The sequence below is a fragment of the Borostomias antarcticus genome, assembly GCF_949987555.1.
Source record: "Borostomias antarcticus genome assembly, chromosome: 5".
Lineage (NCBI taxonomy): Eukaryota > Metazoa > Chordata > Actinopteri > Stomiiformes > Stomiidae > Borostomias > Borostomias antarcticus.
The window spans coordinates 29,102,955-29,119,171 of NC_140238.1; the positions used below are offsets into that span (position 1 = coordinate 29,102,955).

At 47.4% G+C, this 16,217-nt stretch overlaps 1 protein-coding gene across 2 annotated transcripts in view; it reads left to right on the forward strand.

Annotated features, from left to right (window-relative positions):
* kansl1b (KAT8 regulatory NSL complex subunit 1b) overlaps window positions 1-16,217 on the forward strand; it is a 38,914-nt gene that overhangs the window by 12,767 nt on the left and 9,930 nt on the right. For both annotated transcript variants that reach the window (XM_084437700.1, XM_084437701.1), the window contains 7 exons: window positions 6,820-6,961; window positions 7,437-7,529; window positions 8,324-8,430; window positions 9,258-9,423; window positions 9,736-9,904; window positions 12,193-12,387; window positions 13,084-13,242. In XM_084437700.1, coding sequence (XP_084293826.1) covers window positions 6,820-6,961; window positions 7,437-7,529; window positions 8,324-8,430; window positions 9,258-9,423; window positions 9,736-9,904; window positions 12,193-12,387; window positions 13,084-13,242 — 1,031 coding nt within the window. The remainder of the gene's footprint in view (window positions 1-6,819; window positions 6,962-7,436; window positions 7,530-8,323; window positions 8,431-9,257; window positions 9,424-9,735; window positions 9,905-12,192; window positions 12,388-13,083; window positions 13,243-16,217) is intronic.

Consider the following 16,217-nt stretch of genomic DNA (forward strand, 5'->3'; position numbering starts at 1 on the left):
CAAGGAAATGTTTTGGCTGTCATTAAAGCCTTTTCACGCACATTTTCTGTCTACGGGGAAAACATTTTTCCAACGGCTATCTTGGTTAATACAAAAAGATTGATCTAAGAAAGCAGTTTTGTGTTGTGATATTCCGTTTGGGAAATGCACGTGATTGCTGGCGTACATAGAAGAGGGGAGAGGGGTTCCCTGGCGCAACTTTGATGTCGGCCGTACTATATGACCCTAAATAACCTTATAACATGGCTTTTAATGCTTATTTCTGAACCTGTCCTTTAAGGATCTCCAACTGATGATTAGACTCGTCGACTTTCAAGGGGCAGCCCTACTACATATGGTTTTGTCAGTCAAATAAATCCCAAATAAACAAATTGGAGCTAAGACCTATGTGAATTCCATCGCATAGTAGGCTGGGTTTTTTTTTTTAGTTCCGGTGTAGGTTACAGTCTAACATGACCTGTGCATCATTAGTTGGACATCTTCAAGCAGGATTGCCTTGTTGTTATTGGAATGCAATTCCCGGCCGTGCTGGGCTGACGCGCCGAGTCAGACTGCGCTAGATCAGACCAGCCCATGTATATGAAGTCAGACCTCCTATACCAGGCCAGCCCATGTATATGAAGTCAGACCTCCTATACCAGGCCATGTATATGAAGTCAGACCACCCTAGACCAGTCCATGTATATGGAGTCAGACTGCTAGACCAGACCAGTCCATGTATATGGAGTCAGACTGTGCTAGACCAGTCCATGTATATGGAGTCAGACTGCTAGACCAGACCAGTCCATGTATATGGAGTCAGACTGTGCTAGACCAGACCAGTCCATGTATATGAAGTCAGACCACCCTAGACCAGACCAGCCCATGTATATGGAGTCAGACTGTGCTAGACCAGGCCAGCCCATGTATATTGAGTCAGACTGTGCTAGACCAGACCAGTCCATGTATATGGAGTCAGACTGCTAGACCAGGCCAGGCCATGTATATGGAATCAGACCACCCTAGACCAGACTAGGGATGGGATGGTTACCGGTGTCATGGTGAACCGCGGTGAAAACAGTACAACCGGTTACATTTTCATTTATCAAGATAACCGTGCATAAGAAAATAATAAAGATAACCGTGCATGACCACGTCACTGAAAAATCATACAAAATGCTGTTTGACTTTGAAAAACATGCTAAATGCTTTGTGACCCTCATCCCTGTTCAATTTCTGAGGAAAAGCCACACAGGTAGCAGCACGTAGGCAGAGTTTTGACTTCAGGCAAAAACAACAGCACTAGGGGCATGGCCGAAAGTGAGATGTATTTTGGCGGAGAGAATGGCTGAGCGCACAAAGCGATCTGAGGCGTGGTTACATTTCACAAAAGTTAAAGAAAAGGAGGAGGCCGAAATGCAACCTGTGCTCCAAGATATTTTCCTGCAAGGGGGGAAATGCAACGTCTATGCTAAAGAACGTAAATGTTGGCCTTGAATGAATGAATGAATGACCCACTGTAGTCTAAGTTATACTACGACATTTTTGTAGCCTTTAGCAAGCGGATGACAGAGGGAATCTAACTTGCAAAGAAGACATCTAGATTTAAGGACTGTCAATGTTAATGTAGAATAGCCTAATGTATAGCATAGCACTTGCATGTACAATGCTATAGCACTAGCTGGTTAACGTTGGCAAGCTGCAGTGCTCGTCATGTCATGTTGTTGTTATTGTTGTGTAAAGTATACTGTAGTGAGGGGGACAGAGAGAGAGAGGGAGGGAGGGAAGGGGATGGAAAGAGGGAGGGAGGTTGTCTTTCTCTAATACTGTTTAGTTAAGAGCAGCCATTTGTTATGTAATGGTGTGTTATGTTATGTAAAGCATAGCCTATAGGCTACTTTATTTAATTTATATGCAGTAGGCTATAATTTATTTTTTGTCTTTTCACGTTATGCCCTGTGCATCAGTAGTCACAAATTAACAATACCAATTCAGTTCTTTTAAGAATTTATAGTTGTCTTGTCTTTCCATCAAATAGTAGAAAAGTAGGGTATCGATAGTGGGATCGATAAAGACTCGAATCGTTAAGCAGTCTCAATAATGGTTAAGCAGTCTCAATAATGGTATCAGTATCGATAAAAATTAACGAGACCCATCCCTAACCGTGATAAAACCGTGAACCGTGATAATTTTGGTCACTCTAACCGTGATATGAAAATTTCAAACCGTCCCATCCGTAGACTAGACCAGCCCATGTATATGGGAATACAGCTCATGTTCGCCCCATTATCATGAACACGGACGACAACCTTGTGTTCCACTCCCCATTCTCTTAACGGCGGTGCGGAGGTGCTCTGCCAAGTTTGCCGCCGAGTGCCTCCCCTCGAGCGTGTACGTCTGTAGCACAGCGTTGACCGGTTCCCTGTCAACCATAAAATGACAAGTTATTGTCATATACGACTTGGTAGTTGTCTGTATCCAGCCTTCGGTTGCGATTTCCATGTATGCTCTGCCTTCTCCATCTTCTCTGTAATGGCTGCTGTCTGTCAACTAGGCTATTAACACTTTTTTTTTTGTCTTTCATACCACGCTTAACGGACACGGCGAACAACAAATGTAGGCTACAATTCGCTATTTTTTGTTTCACAGTAGACCTATTATTTATTCAGATTCATTTTTAATTGCACTTTTACATTCTATATGTTTTTGTGGACCAATGTTTGAATAATATTTGGCTTAAAAATGACATCCACAGTCTTAATAGTAGGCCTAGCATACGCCTGAGTACTGTGAGTGAGCTGACTTAAATTATTTAAAACCTTTTATAAATCTTAGGGATGCACCGATTGCACTTTTCTTGGCCGATTCCGATTCCTGATTTTTTTCTAAGAGTCTGACTTGCCGATTCCGGTTTTGCAGATGCTGATTTATTTTTCCCATGTTCTTTCTATAATTAAATACAAAAAAGAACTATAACTTACATTTTATTTTGACATTTTCCTCAAAACTGCGACGCAAGTCATGTGAGCTGCGTTTGCTGACCCATATCATTGTTGATAGACAATATCAGCACACCCTTCAATATTAAGAACGTGTGAAAAAACGCATTGCTTTTATTTTGAAAAGACGCAACAATGAAAGTGAAAGCTATTCATCAACGGATAATTGCTGCATGCATTTGCGAGGTAATGTTCCATAGGCGAATCAGGCAAGTTGCCTAAGGCTACCTACTCTAAACTACATCAAACATGTAGTATTAGTTGGCGTTGAGCGTGTCATTCTCTCCACTCAGAGCAGCGTTCCTCACGTGTGCTTGTGTGTGTGTGTGAGAGACGGGCACCGCTGAGCAGGGAGACACGGTCTCTGCTGATAGAGAAAAGGCTTCCTAGACATCTTATAGCAAGTTAGAAACGGGAGGGATAAAAGGTGTCACTTTTATAGCCTAAATAGAAAATTCATTTCCAATCCTGAATGGATATGATATGGATATGGATATCTTGTCAACTGCCGATCTATCGGTGCCACCCATAAATAAATCCTATTTTTTCTTCAAATTATATTATTTTAGCCGATTTAATATATCCTAAACGACTAGCAGAAGCTGCACCGTTTAGTCAGATAAACAATTATCCTGCACATCCCTACCCTAACATGTTGTTATTTACTGGAGGTAGGAGGCCTAGTTATTTGAAGCTCAACAGATGGACCACTAACAGACATCGCTCTGCTTTAACACATGGACTCCTAATCAGTCTGGAAATTAAGACCGGCAGATTAGTAAACACATGACGGACTAGTTTACACACTAATTAAGAGTAATATGTACCATTACACACAGAGTGCGTGTTAGGGTGGGGTCGATTGGGGTGTTTTTTTGGCGGGCTAGCCTCCCCATTGTTGAATCTTAACGTCACACACACATGCAAACACACGTACACGCTGACTTAAGATAGGGCAGGTTATTTATTGGTTTCAGTGCCTTATCTACCACTCCAGGCCACCATTGTGATGGGGCGATGGGGGAGGGGATAGGGAGGGGGAGGGGCTGTGTTGACCATTGCCCGTGGCGCCAATTCAGCCATGTGTCCCCCTGACGAGGAGCAACATGGGGGGGAAAAGTGATGACAGACAGAAATGTGGCACGTGGGTCTGACTGGTTTTTCAGTGTCAGTGGGGTGTTGTGGAGTTGACTTCATGTCTATGGTGAATCCATCATTTTCTTATTCAGTACTATGTAGGATGTGGTAAATGGTGAACGGACTGCACTAATATAGCGCTTTTATCCAAAACGCTTTCCAATGGCCTCATTCACCCATTCACACACACATTCACACACCAATGGTGGCAGCTGCTATGCAAGGTGCTAGCCTGCTCATTGGTAGCAATTTGGGGTTCAGTGTCTTGCCCAAGGACACTTCGACATGTGGACAGGAGGAGCCGGGATTCGAACCGCCGACCCTATGTTCATTGGACAACCCGCTTTACCTCCTGAGCTACACCTGTGTTGGTCTGTTTTTAACATGAGAGCGGCAGGATTTTACAGGAAAAACAAATATGAAATTGTATTCTCTCCCTAGATGTAAATTAATAAACTAGCCCTAAACTCACACACTATCCCTAAACACACACACAGACACACTAGCCCTTAACACACACACACGCAAGCCCGAAACCCACACACTAGCACTAAACACACACACTAGCCCTAAACCCATGCACTAGCACTAAACACACACACTAGTCATAAACTGACATGGTAACATTAATTACATATACTAGCACTAAACACACAACACACTAGCCCTAAAAGCAGACACTAGCCTTAAACTCACACATTTGCACTGAATACACACACAAACACACTAGAAAACACACACTTGAAGCACACACTAGCCATGGTCTCAACGGCCTCTATCCTACATCCCGTTTGCCTACTGCTGCCATGACACAGTCCAACTGCTGTCAGTGATTTTCCAGTAGGAAGAGGAAGTGGTATCCAGGCCCATAAATGCCCTTCCCAGATGCCTCTCCCTCCCCCCTCTCTCTCTCTCCCCCTCTCTCTCTCTCACACTCTCACTCTTTCTCTTTGACTCTTTTTCTCTCTCACCACCATTTTTATTCCCTCGCTTACACCAGCCGCTCTGTCCCTCTCTCCCCTCTCTCTCTTTCTCAATGTCTCTTTCCCTCTCCTCCAGTTTCACCCTCTTCAACTCCCTCCCTCGCTCACACTACCCTTACTCAGCTCAGTCTCTCTCTCTCTCTCTCTCTCTCTCTCTCTCTCTCTCCCCCTCTGCAGCACCATGTGGTCATGTGATGTCGAGGGGGCGGGGATGTTGCCTTTTCTCCGAACATCAAACCCTTTGTTCTCCAGACCCCGCCCATAGACACTACACACTGCTCCCTCTACTATCTCTCTCTCCTCGTCCTCCCTCTCTTCCCGGATCCTGCCGTCCCCCTCTCCTCCTTCACATCTCTGTCTTTTCCCCGTCTCCTCACCCCTCCCTCCCTTCCTCACCCCTCCCTCCCTCCCTTCCTCCCCCCCCCCCCCCAGCATGTGGCGGTCTTCTGATGCCGATGTAGTCTGAAAAGGGCACCCAGGTAACAGTCGGGCTTGTTTCTCCCACTCTCCCGTAGCGCTAGCTCTTCTACTTCCTCTCTCCACTTTTCTGACTTCCTGCCAGGCAGCTGCTGCTGCTGTTGATTTTCTTCAGCCGGGTCTCTCACTTCCTGCTTGCAGTGTGTGTGTGTGCGAACAGGTGCGTGCGTTTGAGAGAGGTATTTTGTAGCAGACTTGTGAAAACAAAGTGAAATCTGGATCAGAGTGGTGTTTGTGTGCAGATGAATCATGCTGCCCCGTTTGAAGTGTGAGAGGCAGACGGAGGTGTGGGTGGGTGGGTGGGTGTGTGTGGGTGGGGGGGTGGATGTGATGGCAGGTTACTGGTGGTTTACTTGACAATAGAGACATCCATTGTTGATCTACACACACACACAGGCTACCATTCCTAGGTGGGAACAGAGGGGACGCAGGTGTGTGTATGACTCACACAGGACATCTCCCCTCAAGGTCACCACACACACACACACACACACACACACACACAATATTGTAGACCTCTGTAGTCTTTGTCCATGCGTGAGTGACCTACTACCCTGCCCCCCCTCCCCACCCCCTCTCTGCTGCCCCTTGAGTATCTTTATGGTATTGCAGCCGTTCAGGGCCACCCCCTCCCCCACATGATCCCTGCCCCCCTCCTCCTCTTGGAAAATGTCTGGCTGGGAAAAAAGAGTCTGGCTAGAGCTCCATTCATTATACATCAGGCAGCAGAAAAGAGAGAATATTTAAAGTAAAGAGAAAGATGGATGCAGCTTGGAGGAGATGGGCAGATAGAACAATACATGACGAGGCAGGAGGGTAGTGGATGAGGTGAGAGGAGAGAACGGACCAGAGAAAGAAGGGAGATGGGGGTGGGGGGGGGGGTCTGTAATTGTGACTTTGTAGAACAAAGCAACTCCCTCCCTCCCTCCCTCCATTTCTGTCACCTCTTCATCTATTCTCTCCTCTCTCTCCCTCTCTCTCTCTAATCCTGTCTTTCACCCTCATCTGATGTACATTGTTCCTTCACTGAGACTCAGATGGGTCCTAAGGTGTTTGTGCGTGTGCGCGTGAGTGTAGAATGAGAGTGTGTGAGTGAGATAATGTTTTGGTGTATCAGCCAGCAGACTGTTGTTTAGCTTTCTAACTGTCAATCTCTTCTCCCTGTCCTCTGCGCGTGTGTGTGTGTGTATGCGCGTGTGTATGCGCGTGTGTGTGCGCGTGTGTGTGCGCGTGTGCGTGTCCAGGTGGCGTCGTGCCGAGGGTCGCTTTGCGGTGGAGAGGGCCTCCATTATCAGCCACTGGAGTTGGCTGCAAGCCCACGTCTCTGACCTGGAGTACCGCATCAGACAACACACTGACATCTACCGCCAGCTACGCCTCAGCAAGGTATGCACGCTCGCCCAACACACACACACACACACACACACACACACGAAATGGGCTACTCTCCGAATTTAGAACACTGCCCCAGGTCGTCACAGTAACGCAACCCTGCCCTGGCGTCGCCATGGCTATGCTAGGAGTCGTGATGTCACAGACGTGATGGAGGTGATAAAGGGGCACCTGAAACTGCTTCCTTCTCACACTCATCTCTCCGCCCGCACACACACACACACACACACACACACACACACACACACACACACACACACACACACAATCTAGTCTCTCACACCCCTCACATTCCTTCTCCCTCTCTCACAGTCTAATGTAGTTTGCACCTCCCCTCTTCGTCTTCTAGCTGTTAGAATCCCCTCCCCGCTCCCATCCTCCCCTCTCTCTCCCCAGCACACAACACAACAGCCAATCCTCTCTTTTTTTGTGCGTCTCTAACCCTGACCTAACGTCTGACCTATCACAGGGCTCCGTGTTGCTTGGAGACCCCGCCCCCTCTGAAGTGCTGCTGGAGGACGGGGAGGTGAAGGCGGAGCCTGCTGTTGTCCAGGTGACACAGGTAAGCTGTCCGGAGACGTAGCTGTCAATCTGTCAACAGCCAGTTAAACTTCCTTGTTCCGACGTTTGGACAATAAACGTCTGTACAACAACCGGTCAGTTTCACTTTCTGGTTCTGTAGACTAGACGACTAGTTCCAAACTACCTGATTTTCAAACTAGAGTCAGTCTGACAACAACCAGTCAGTTACACTCTCTGGTTCTGTAGACTGGACTAGTTCCAAACCGTGAACCCGTGTGAACACAGTTAACACCCGTCTGGTCCTCTAGTATAGACCTCAGGAACCAGGCCGTAAATATAAGTCAGTTAAACAGCCTTGTTCATACTTGCAGGCTAGACTCAACATACTTCAAGATATCAAGATGTCACCCTGCCTAGCATGGAGATACAGAAGGGGGGGGGGGGGTCGCTGTATAGGAGAAGAGGGGGTAGAGAGCAGGAGGAGGGATTGTTTGGAGAATAGGGCAGGGGAGAGAGGGAGGGAGGGGGGGTGGTGGAGGAAGGGTAGGGGTAGGTGGGGCAAAAAGGGAGATTGAGAGGAATGGAGGGATACTTGGCAAGGAGTGCGGGCTCTGAGGGGCTGGAGGGGGCGTAGGCACAGTAGTGGTCTTTGTTGGTTACTGCCAAGTGGTGTGTACCCTCCTGCCCATTCAGAGGAGCCTGGTAGACCTCCCTCCGAGGGCCGAGGAGCCGACCCTCTAGATGGGGGGAGGGGGTACTGGGAGAGGGAGGAAGGGAGATGAGAGGGGGGGTTGTTGAGCGGTAACCATGCTAACCGCCTGCTTTGGGTCCCAGGAGCGCGGCGCGGACGCAGGGGCGGGAGGTTCCGGCTCTGTCTCCGTGGAAACGGGCCTGAGGAAAGCGTGTGTGTCCGGGAGGCAGGTCAATGGCATCATCAACAGGTACAGCCCACTCTGCTGTGTGTGTGTGTGTGTGTGTGTGTGTGTGTGTGTGTGTGTGTGTGTGTGTGTGTGTGTGTGTGTGTGTGTGTGTGTGTGTGTGTGTGTGTGTGTGTGTGTGTGTGTGTGTGTGTGTGTGTGTGTGTGTATGAGAGGGAGAGGGAGAGAGAGAGAGAGTGTGCGTGTGTGTATATGATAGTGTGTGTGTGTGAGAGTGTATGTGAGGGGATTTTTGGTCCTTCCAACACATATCATGGATGTAATTAGCTCCTTATCTTAAGCCAGACGTCGCTCATCAAGGATAAGTGCCCGTTCCCATTGGATACAAAAGGAAGCTCAGTCGCATGCCGAAACTATGATTTGGCGATGAGGGCAAAATGGCGTGCTGCCTATTGGTGAAACACATTATGATGGACCTTACGGCTATCCCCAGTTGAACTTGGAAGAACGCAACACATGACGCCGTCCCCTGATAGATTCATTCAGTAAAACCCCACCGTTCTAACTGCAGCACCAGTGTCCGGCTCATCGATATTACAGACATTACCACAAATAAATGCAATACTCCTACGGTTGTGAAAGCCACAGAAGACGCCTGGCAAAAAAAAAAGTAAATAAGCTAAATGCACCCTGAGCCTATATTTTTTTAGTTGCGCCAAAACACGGTGGTTTTCAATATCATTCATCTCATATTGTATCATTCATCTCAGGCATACTGTATTTAGACATTAAGTATAGCTGTGCTGGCCAAGGGTATAAGTGTTTTAGCAGCACATGGAGAGAGCGGTGGAACAGCAGGATGAGTCTAACCCGTGGTCTGTCTCTCCCAGCCTGCTCTCTTCCTCTGCTGAGCTGGAAGAGCACCAGAGGAGGCAGCAGCAGCCACAGCTCCCCCTGCAGGATCAGGCCAACACTGCAGCGCGCACACGCCCCCTCATCAGCTGCAAGAGACGGCGCCTCCTCCGACCCTCCGCCCTTAACAACCTTCACCGCAAGGTCGGGACTCACCTCAGTAGATAAGCATAACACCACCGACACGCCGTCAACTCAATCTGAATACATCCTTTAACACGACCTCAGCATAACACAACTGTGATACAGCCTCAACGCGATCTCAACCGAACCCGCTACAGTTTAAATAAAAAGGTGACTGCTTTCTCCGATTGGCCGGTTCTCATCTGCTTCTCCTTTCTCCTTATGCTCCTTGTTTCTGTCCTCCCTCTTTCGCTGTGTTCTCCTTCTTTCTCTCTCTCTCTCTCTCTCTCTCTCTCTCTCTCTCTCCCTGTCTGTCTTTCCTCTCCTCCCCAGACGCAGAGGCAGGGTGTGTGCCGGTGTCCGTGCGAGGTCAACCCTCAGTGCGTGACGTGCGGCGGCCGCTCCTCCTCCTCCGGACCGGAGGTCCAGTATGATCGCCCCCTGCTGGAGAGACTGGCGCAGTTCGACCCCAGCCTGCACCCCATCCTCTCCCTCTCAGACGGTAAGCGGTCTGCAGCGCTGGGGGGGGATCAGTCGGAGTCCTCTCTCCTCTCCACCGGGGAGCTGTATTCTAGAGCTGGTGCCGTTTTCTCGTTGTTTGCGATGGGTAATGAGCTCTAGGGCGCTATAAAGACGAGAGCTGTGTCCCAAGTGCTTTTTAGCGCTATAGCGCCGTGAGCTCTAGGCTTTTTTGCAGTTGAAACAATTGTAACTTTTTGGCTGTAAAAGGCTGTTCTGATGACAACAACGGTCGGTTTTGGGCAAAACTGCCGAGACAGCGAACGTTAGCACTATCTAACATTAGCCATTTATTTTAACCTTGCTAGTTAATCTGCAGTCTGCAAAAACACTCGTTGCTAACATAGGTGTAAAACATCAGTAGCCTAGCCAACTCTAAACTCCATCTCTAGTGCGCTCTAAGGAGCTGTAAGCTTGGTGCTGTTCAGCTACATACAGCTCTCCGGTGGACACACAGCCGAAGGCCTGCTGGCCCCCGCTGAAGGCCGGTACGATCTAACCCCGCCATGGGTGGACTCGTGGTAGACGTCGGCCAGTTCTAATCTAATGGCAGAACACATGGAGCCGCAGTCTGGCTCTCCCAGGGTGCTCCTGTGTCCTCCTACACATGGAAGTAATCAGACAGGACTGGTCGTACAGACGTGGTGGAAACTCCCTCTGGGAGTGAAAGGAGGAGGGAGTGATGATCCTCAGAGGGAGAGGGGGGTGGTGCTTGTGTGTGTGTGTTTGTGTGTGTGTGCGTGCATGTGTTTTCCAGTCAGCTGGCTACAGTACTCCGCCTGGTGGAGTGAGACGGAAGTGCAGCGTGACATGTAGCATGCAACACCCCGCGCCTAGACCCAGATCAGACCAGGAGGCCTTGTGATGCTAAGAGTAGAGGGGCTGGGACGACCAAACTGTCTGATCATGATCTGATATTCACCAGCTTGACTACTTTAACTGGAGTCCCTGCGTACGTGTAATGACTGCTACAAAGATGCATAAGATGAAATGGGAACAGCAATACTGTACATATAGTACAGCACATTTCATGAAATACTTTAAAACAAAACATGCCTCAGACTATTTGAGTGTCGTTGCATACTTGAAGGCTAAAATACAATTATAATAATAATTCATTTTAAATGCGTGATATGTCACAGTCTCTGGTCAGGAGCTGCTGAGTTTATTTTCGATTTCCAATGGGTGTTATCAGGGGTCGCAGACCAGGATGCAGTTGGATAGACCTGTAACCAATCCGATCAACGAAACGCGGCGTAGTCATCATATCAAACGGGTAGTCGTATCAGACCCGCTTCATATAAGACAAATGGTTGTAATTTCCCCGGCCAATATCTGCCGGGTGGAACTCAGTCGAATGGGAGAGTGGCCAGGCTGATCTGCAGAGAAAAACAGACTGTGGGGTCACGTGACCAGGCCGTGTGAGAGCTGCTGCTCACTGAAAACGCTGACTGTCCAGAGGCAGTCCTCCTCATAGGTATTACACAATGCCCTCTCTTGCCACAGACCCGGTGTGTCAATCATCATTGTTTTTCTGCTTTGTAAATGCACTCAACGGGGGAGGAGCCATGTTGCCATGCTGAATCTTATAGACAAGAGAAGCGTCTGTAAATTATGTGATAAGATTGTCCCAAATGAATTAGTATTTCTTAGGCAGAAACAATGCTGAAGGGTGTTTGTTTCCTGTCAAGCACCTTAAGGGCCTGGTGGTATACTGACTGTACAGGTTTAAGTGTTGTACAGGAGGCTTATGTCCAGCTAGTCAAAGAGTATGACACATGTGACACGATCATGGCATTGAAATATAATGCTGCTGTCTTAGCAGTTACCGTTTCTGATATGGTGGAAATTTGACAACTTGATTTGTTAGAAAAGAGCGCGTACCATCTAAATATGGCTAGTCCTTACTGCAGTGTTGTGGGTTCGAATCCGGCCAACGCCCTTTGCTGCATGTCTTCCCCTCTCTCCCAGCTTTCCTGTCTGTCCTTCCACTGTATATCTCATTAAAGCAGAAATGCCTTAAAATATCTTTAAAAAAAATAATCAATTGTCAGCCACAGATAACACTGTCAGCTTTTTCCCTGTGACAAACATTAGCTGTGGTCTTATCTGTTGACCTCTTGGTGAACAACATACAAACTGTTTTCTTTATGTTTAAGTGAAGAAGGGAGTTAAGCCATTGTGTTACATATGTCATCGCTGCCGTGAGCTCACACAACTTCTCCTCCCTGCCTTCCTCCACTCTCCCTTTCCCTCTCTCCACCCCTCCAGACGTGACGATGGGTCTGCATCTGCAGAGGATGCTGAAGTCGGAGTGGAACAGCCGCCCCCTGAACAAGATCAAACCCCTGAAGAAGCTCTCCCTCAAGCATCGCCTCTCATCCTCATCCTCCTTCTCTTCCGTCTCCTCCTTCTCCAAGAACAGACACAAGCTGTCCAGCTCCAGCCCCCTCCTCTCCTCAGGCCGTGAGTACCCACCCCCCCGGCCCCTCCTCTCCTCAGGCTGTGAGTACCCCCCCCGGCCCCCCTCCTCTCCTCAGGCCGTAACTACACCCCTGGCCCCCTTAGGCCGTGAGTACTCCCCCGACCCCCTCCTCTCCTCAGGCCATGAATACCCCCCCCCCCCTCCTCTCCTCAGGCCGTGAGTACCCACCCCGTCCCCCCGTCCCCCCCTTTCCTCAGGCCGTGAATACCCCCCTCGGCCCCCTCCGGTCAGATGTGCACCCAGTGCTGCACCACTACTACCTGACAGCCTTCTGGCCTGGTCCTAGTAGACCTGGTGGTCTCAGCTCCACGGGCTTGGGGGGAGTGGGAGGGAGGGAGGGAGGGAGGGAGGGAGGGAGATAATCTTGAGAAGCAGGAGCAGGAGAGGGAAGGTGTAAGGAAAGATTCAGGCCAGGTTGGATTTTGGGAGTCCGCAAGAGATCTTCTCAGGCAACCAACCAACCAGCCAGTCAAGTAGACGAAAATAGTACCAGCCAGCAGCCAGTCTTTCAGACAGACAGCTAGTACCAGATGCAAGGACTGCAGATGGGAGGATTTTTGGGTTGCTTTAAGCACTTCTGATGCGTTCATCGCTGGGACACAGGTGGGCACAGGGTCTACTCTGGCTGGCTACTGTGGATGTTATGACATATGACCCTGACTTTCCCACCCACCCAGGTGCGTCCCACCCGAGGGTTCGCTCAGACAAGCTGCACAGACAGCAGCCGGACTCCTCGCTGCAGCCCCACTACAAAGGAGAACGCATCCACACCCACAACGCAGACAAACCCCACCCACGCAAGAGACCCCGCAATCTCTCTCTGGACCGGATGGACTGTAAGGACCATGGCTGTTTCCCTCTGTGTCACTTTTCCTCTCCTCTCTCTCACTCTCCCTCCCTCTCTTCTCTTCAACACTCCCTTTCCTCTCTTCTCTTGTCTATCACTCTCCCTCTCTTCTCTTCATCCCTCTCTTCTCTTCACATTGCCGTATCGAAGACACCAATTTTCGGGCTTTGTTTGTTTATAGTGATCTAAAGAAAGCCGTCATAATGTGGGAATTTATATAGCATGCCGGCAATCCGTAAATCCAGAGGCGTGACCCAAACACGCAATGGTCGCTAGTTGTCAAATGAGACAAGCTGTAGTTGTAGGCTTGCCTGTAAATCCTGACAAAAATCTGTTCAGAAGAGGGCTATGTGCGGAATTAACATGAATTGTAGCAGCCTGCCTACTTCCTCTCGCAAAGGACTCAAAGCGGGTGATGCAGGCAGTGAAAACCCCAGGCTTGTTAACATTCAGAGAAAAGAGCATGTTCCTCATTTCTCCCAACTCTTTTCTCATTGGCAAATCATCAAATCTGTCCCATTTATACAGGCAGAAAAATTACTGCATGCAAGGTGCGACAGAATATTCCCCCATTCCGTAGCGGTGCTTTTTATGCCGAACGACGTGGCGTGATGAAGGCGCGAGATTCCTGCCATGAAAGAGCTGTATAAAACCGCATTATCACTCTTGTTCTCTTCTCTTATCACTCTCTTCTGTATCACTCCCTTCTCTTCTCTATCACTCTCCCTCTCTTCTCTATCACTCCCGTCTCTTCTCTTTCACTCCCTTCTCTATCTCTTCTCCCTTTCTTCTCTGTCACCTTTCCTATCCTCTGTTCTGTTAACTCCCCCAGTGTTTCCCACATGATTTTGTGAGACTGGTCTGTTCATTTTGTTGACAAAAACTATAAATTATTTGTCAATGAATTTTTGATGACAAAAACTATGACGAAATCTATTGACATTTTCGTCAAGAAATAAAAACTAGACGGAAATGCTAGGGAGGGATGATTTAGGAAGAGATCCAATCAGAATGCTGAGATTTCTGTGCAAGTTGTGGCTCACGCTGAAAAACATTGAACACAGGCAAGGAGATCGCATAGAAATGTAATTCAGTAGCTTTGTCCTTCTGTCTAATAGGTGTTTCCTCCAGGAGTATATGGGTTTGGAAATCTAGAGAAATGGTTAAAGCGGCTCAATGTAGTTTTTTAACCTTCAAATAACAGCTTCAAAATCATTTTGATGGTACACTGTCTTGTAATAGGCAGAAAGTTGCCTCTTTTGTTCCCTCCCCCAAAATGCTTCTTCTTGAAATGTTTGGTGTAGCGGGCCGCTATTTTTGCGGAAAATCCGTAACGCTTTACGGCATTAGTTCACACACCAACCTCCGCTGGCTATTGCTAAAATAATAGTAGAAATTCTCAAATCACAGTATTATACACATCATGGTGGAGGCGAAAAGACCAAAGAGGAACATCACAGAAAGAGACAGATCCAAAAAAGAGAAAGGGACCAATCCAGAAGCCAAACTAGAATTAATATTGGTTTGGCTTTTACTTACTGGCGGGAGCTTGAAAGGCTGCAAGACTGACGCAGAGCTGGCCTCTTTGCTGTTGAACTTGTACTGCAAATACTGTACTCTTGTTAGCTAGCCTATATTAGGCTAACTAGCTTTCTATGTCTTATGTTGAAATCGCTTGGTGTTTGGCTGTGCTAGCTGTGAATGTATGAGGATGCATGTAATCTAGCTAGCTTGGGGCACCATGTTCCCTAGCTAAACTTCAATCTGGTAGTGTAGTAACTTTTTAGACTAATTGCTAGCGAGTTAGCGTGCTGACAAAGTGTAATGAAAGGCTATGAGTCTGACTCTTATGTTGTTAGAATTGCTTGACGTTTGGCTGTGTTGATGTCTGAGGATGCATGCTGATTACATCGCATGTCTTAGGCTGATGTTTGCTTGCTAGTTGAATTAGAGTTGGCGATCTGACAAAGTGTGTGGTATGTGGAATTGAGTTCGTTTTGTTAGGTAACTTATTGCAGCACTAGTTGGCTACCCACACAATAAGATTTTCAGGAGCATTGTGCAGCATTTTATAACTAGTTGGCTAGCCACATGGATTGTCAGGAGCCATGAAGTGCAGCATTGTATGATTTGTAGTTACCGCATTTGGAGATGGATGCATGCACGTGTGTGTTTGTACTGTTGCAAGTTGGGCCAACGAGGCTGTCAATAGACTGACATTAGTTGTGACTATCACATACATTATATCTAGGAATATATATAATACTAACTAGGCCCTTTTATTCCAGCTATCAACTGTTTCTGTTGTCTCATGTGGGTGTTTGGGGACTGGTTTCACATGCAGGCGTGCAGCTGTACTGAACAATTTTACGACGGTTGTGCAAAAGTGAACCTGTCGGGGGCGCCAAATCACAAAAATACCACATCCTACGTTGGGCTGCTTTAAATAATGCATTGCACTTCAATTAAACCCATTTAAATGTAGTCGACTAAATCTACTGTAGATTTCGTCAACTAAAATCTTAATGCTATTTAGTCAACTAAAACAAAAATAATTCAGTTGACTAAAATATGATTAAAACTAAATCAAAATTTGCTGCAAAATTTACAGTGACTGGTATGTGGTCCCCCGGAAGAAAATTTACATTTTAAAGTTAAATGCATTAATCTGGAGCACTTTGAGAGCAAAATGAAGAGGCTAGATCTATGAAGAACGTTGTGCTCTAGTAAACAATTTAATCATAAACTCATTAGTTGTATAAACATAAATGGTGATGACGGCAAAAAAGTCACATCGACAAAGCATGGTAAATGAGACCTAGTTTAACGCAGTTTGCAAATTATCGACATGAAGATGACACCGACCAACTGTATTATTTTGCTCCAAGGACATATCGTCATTTCCCTGTTAAACTTTGTAGTAGAAAAATGAAGGCTTTTAGACAAAAAATAGACCTATTTCGA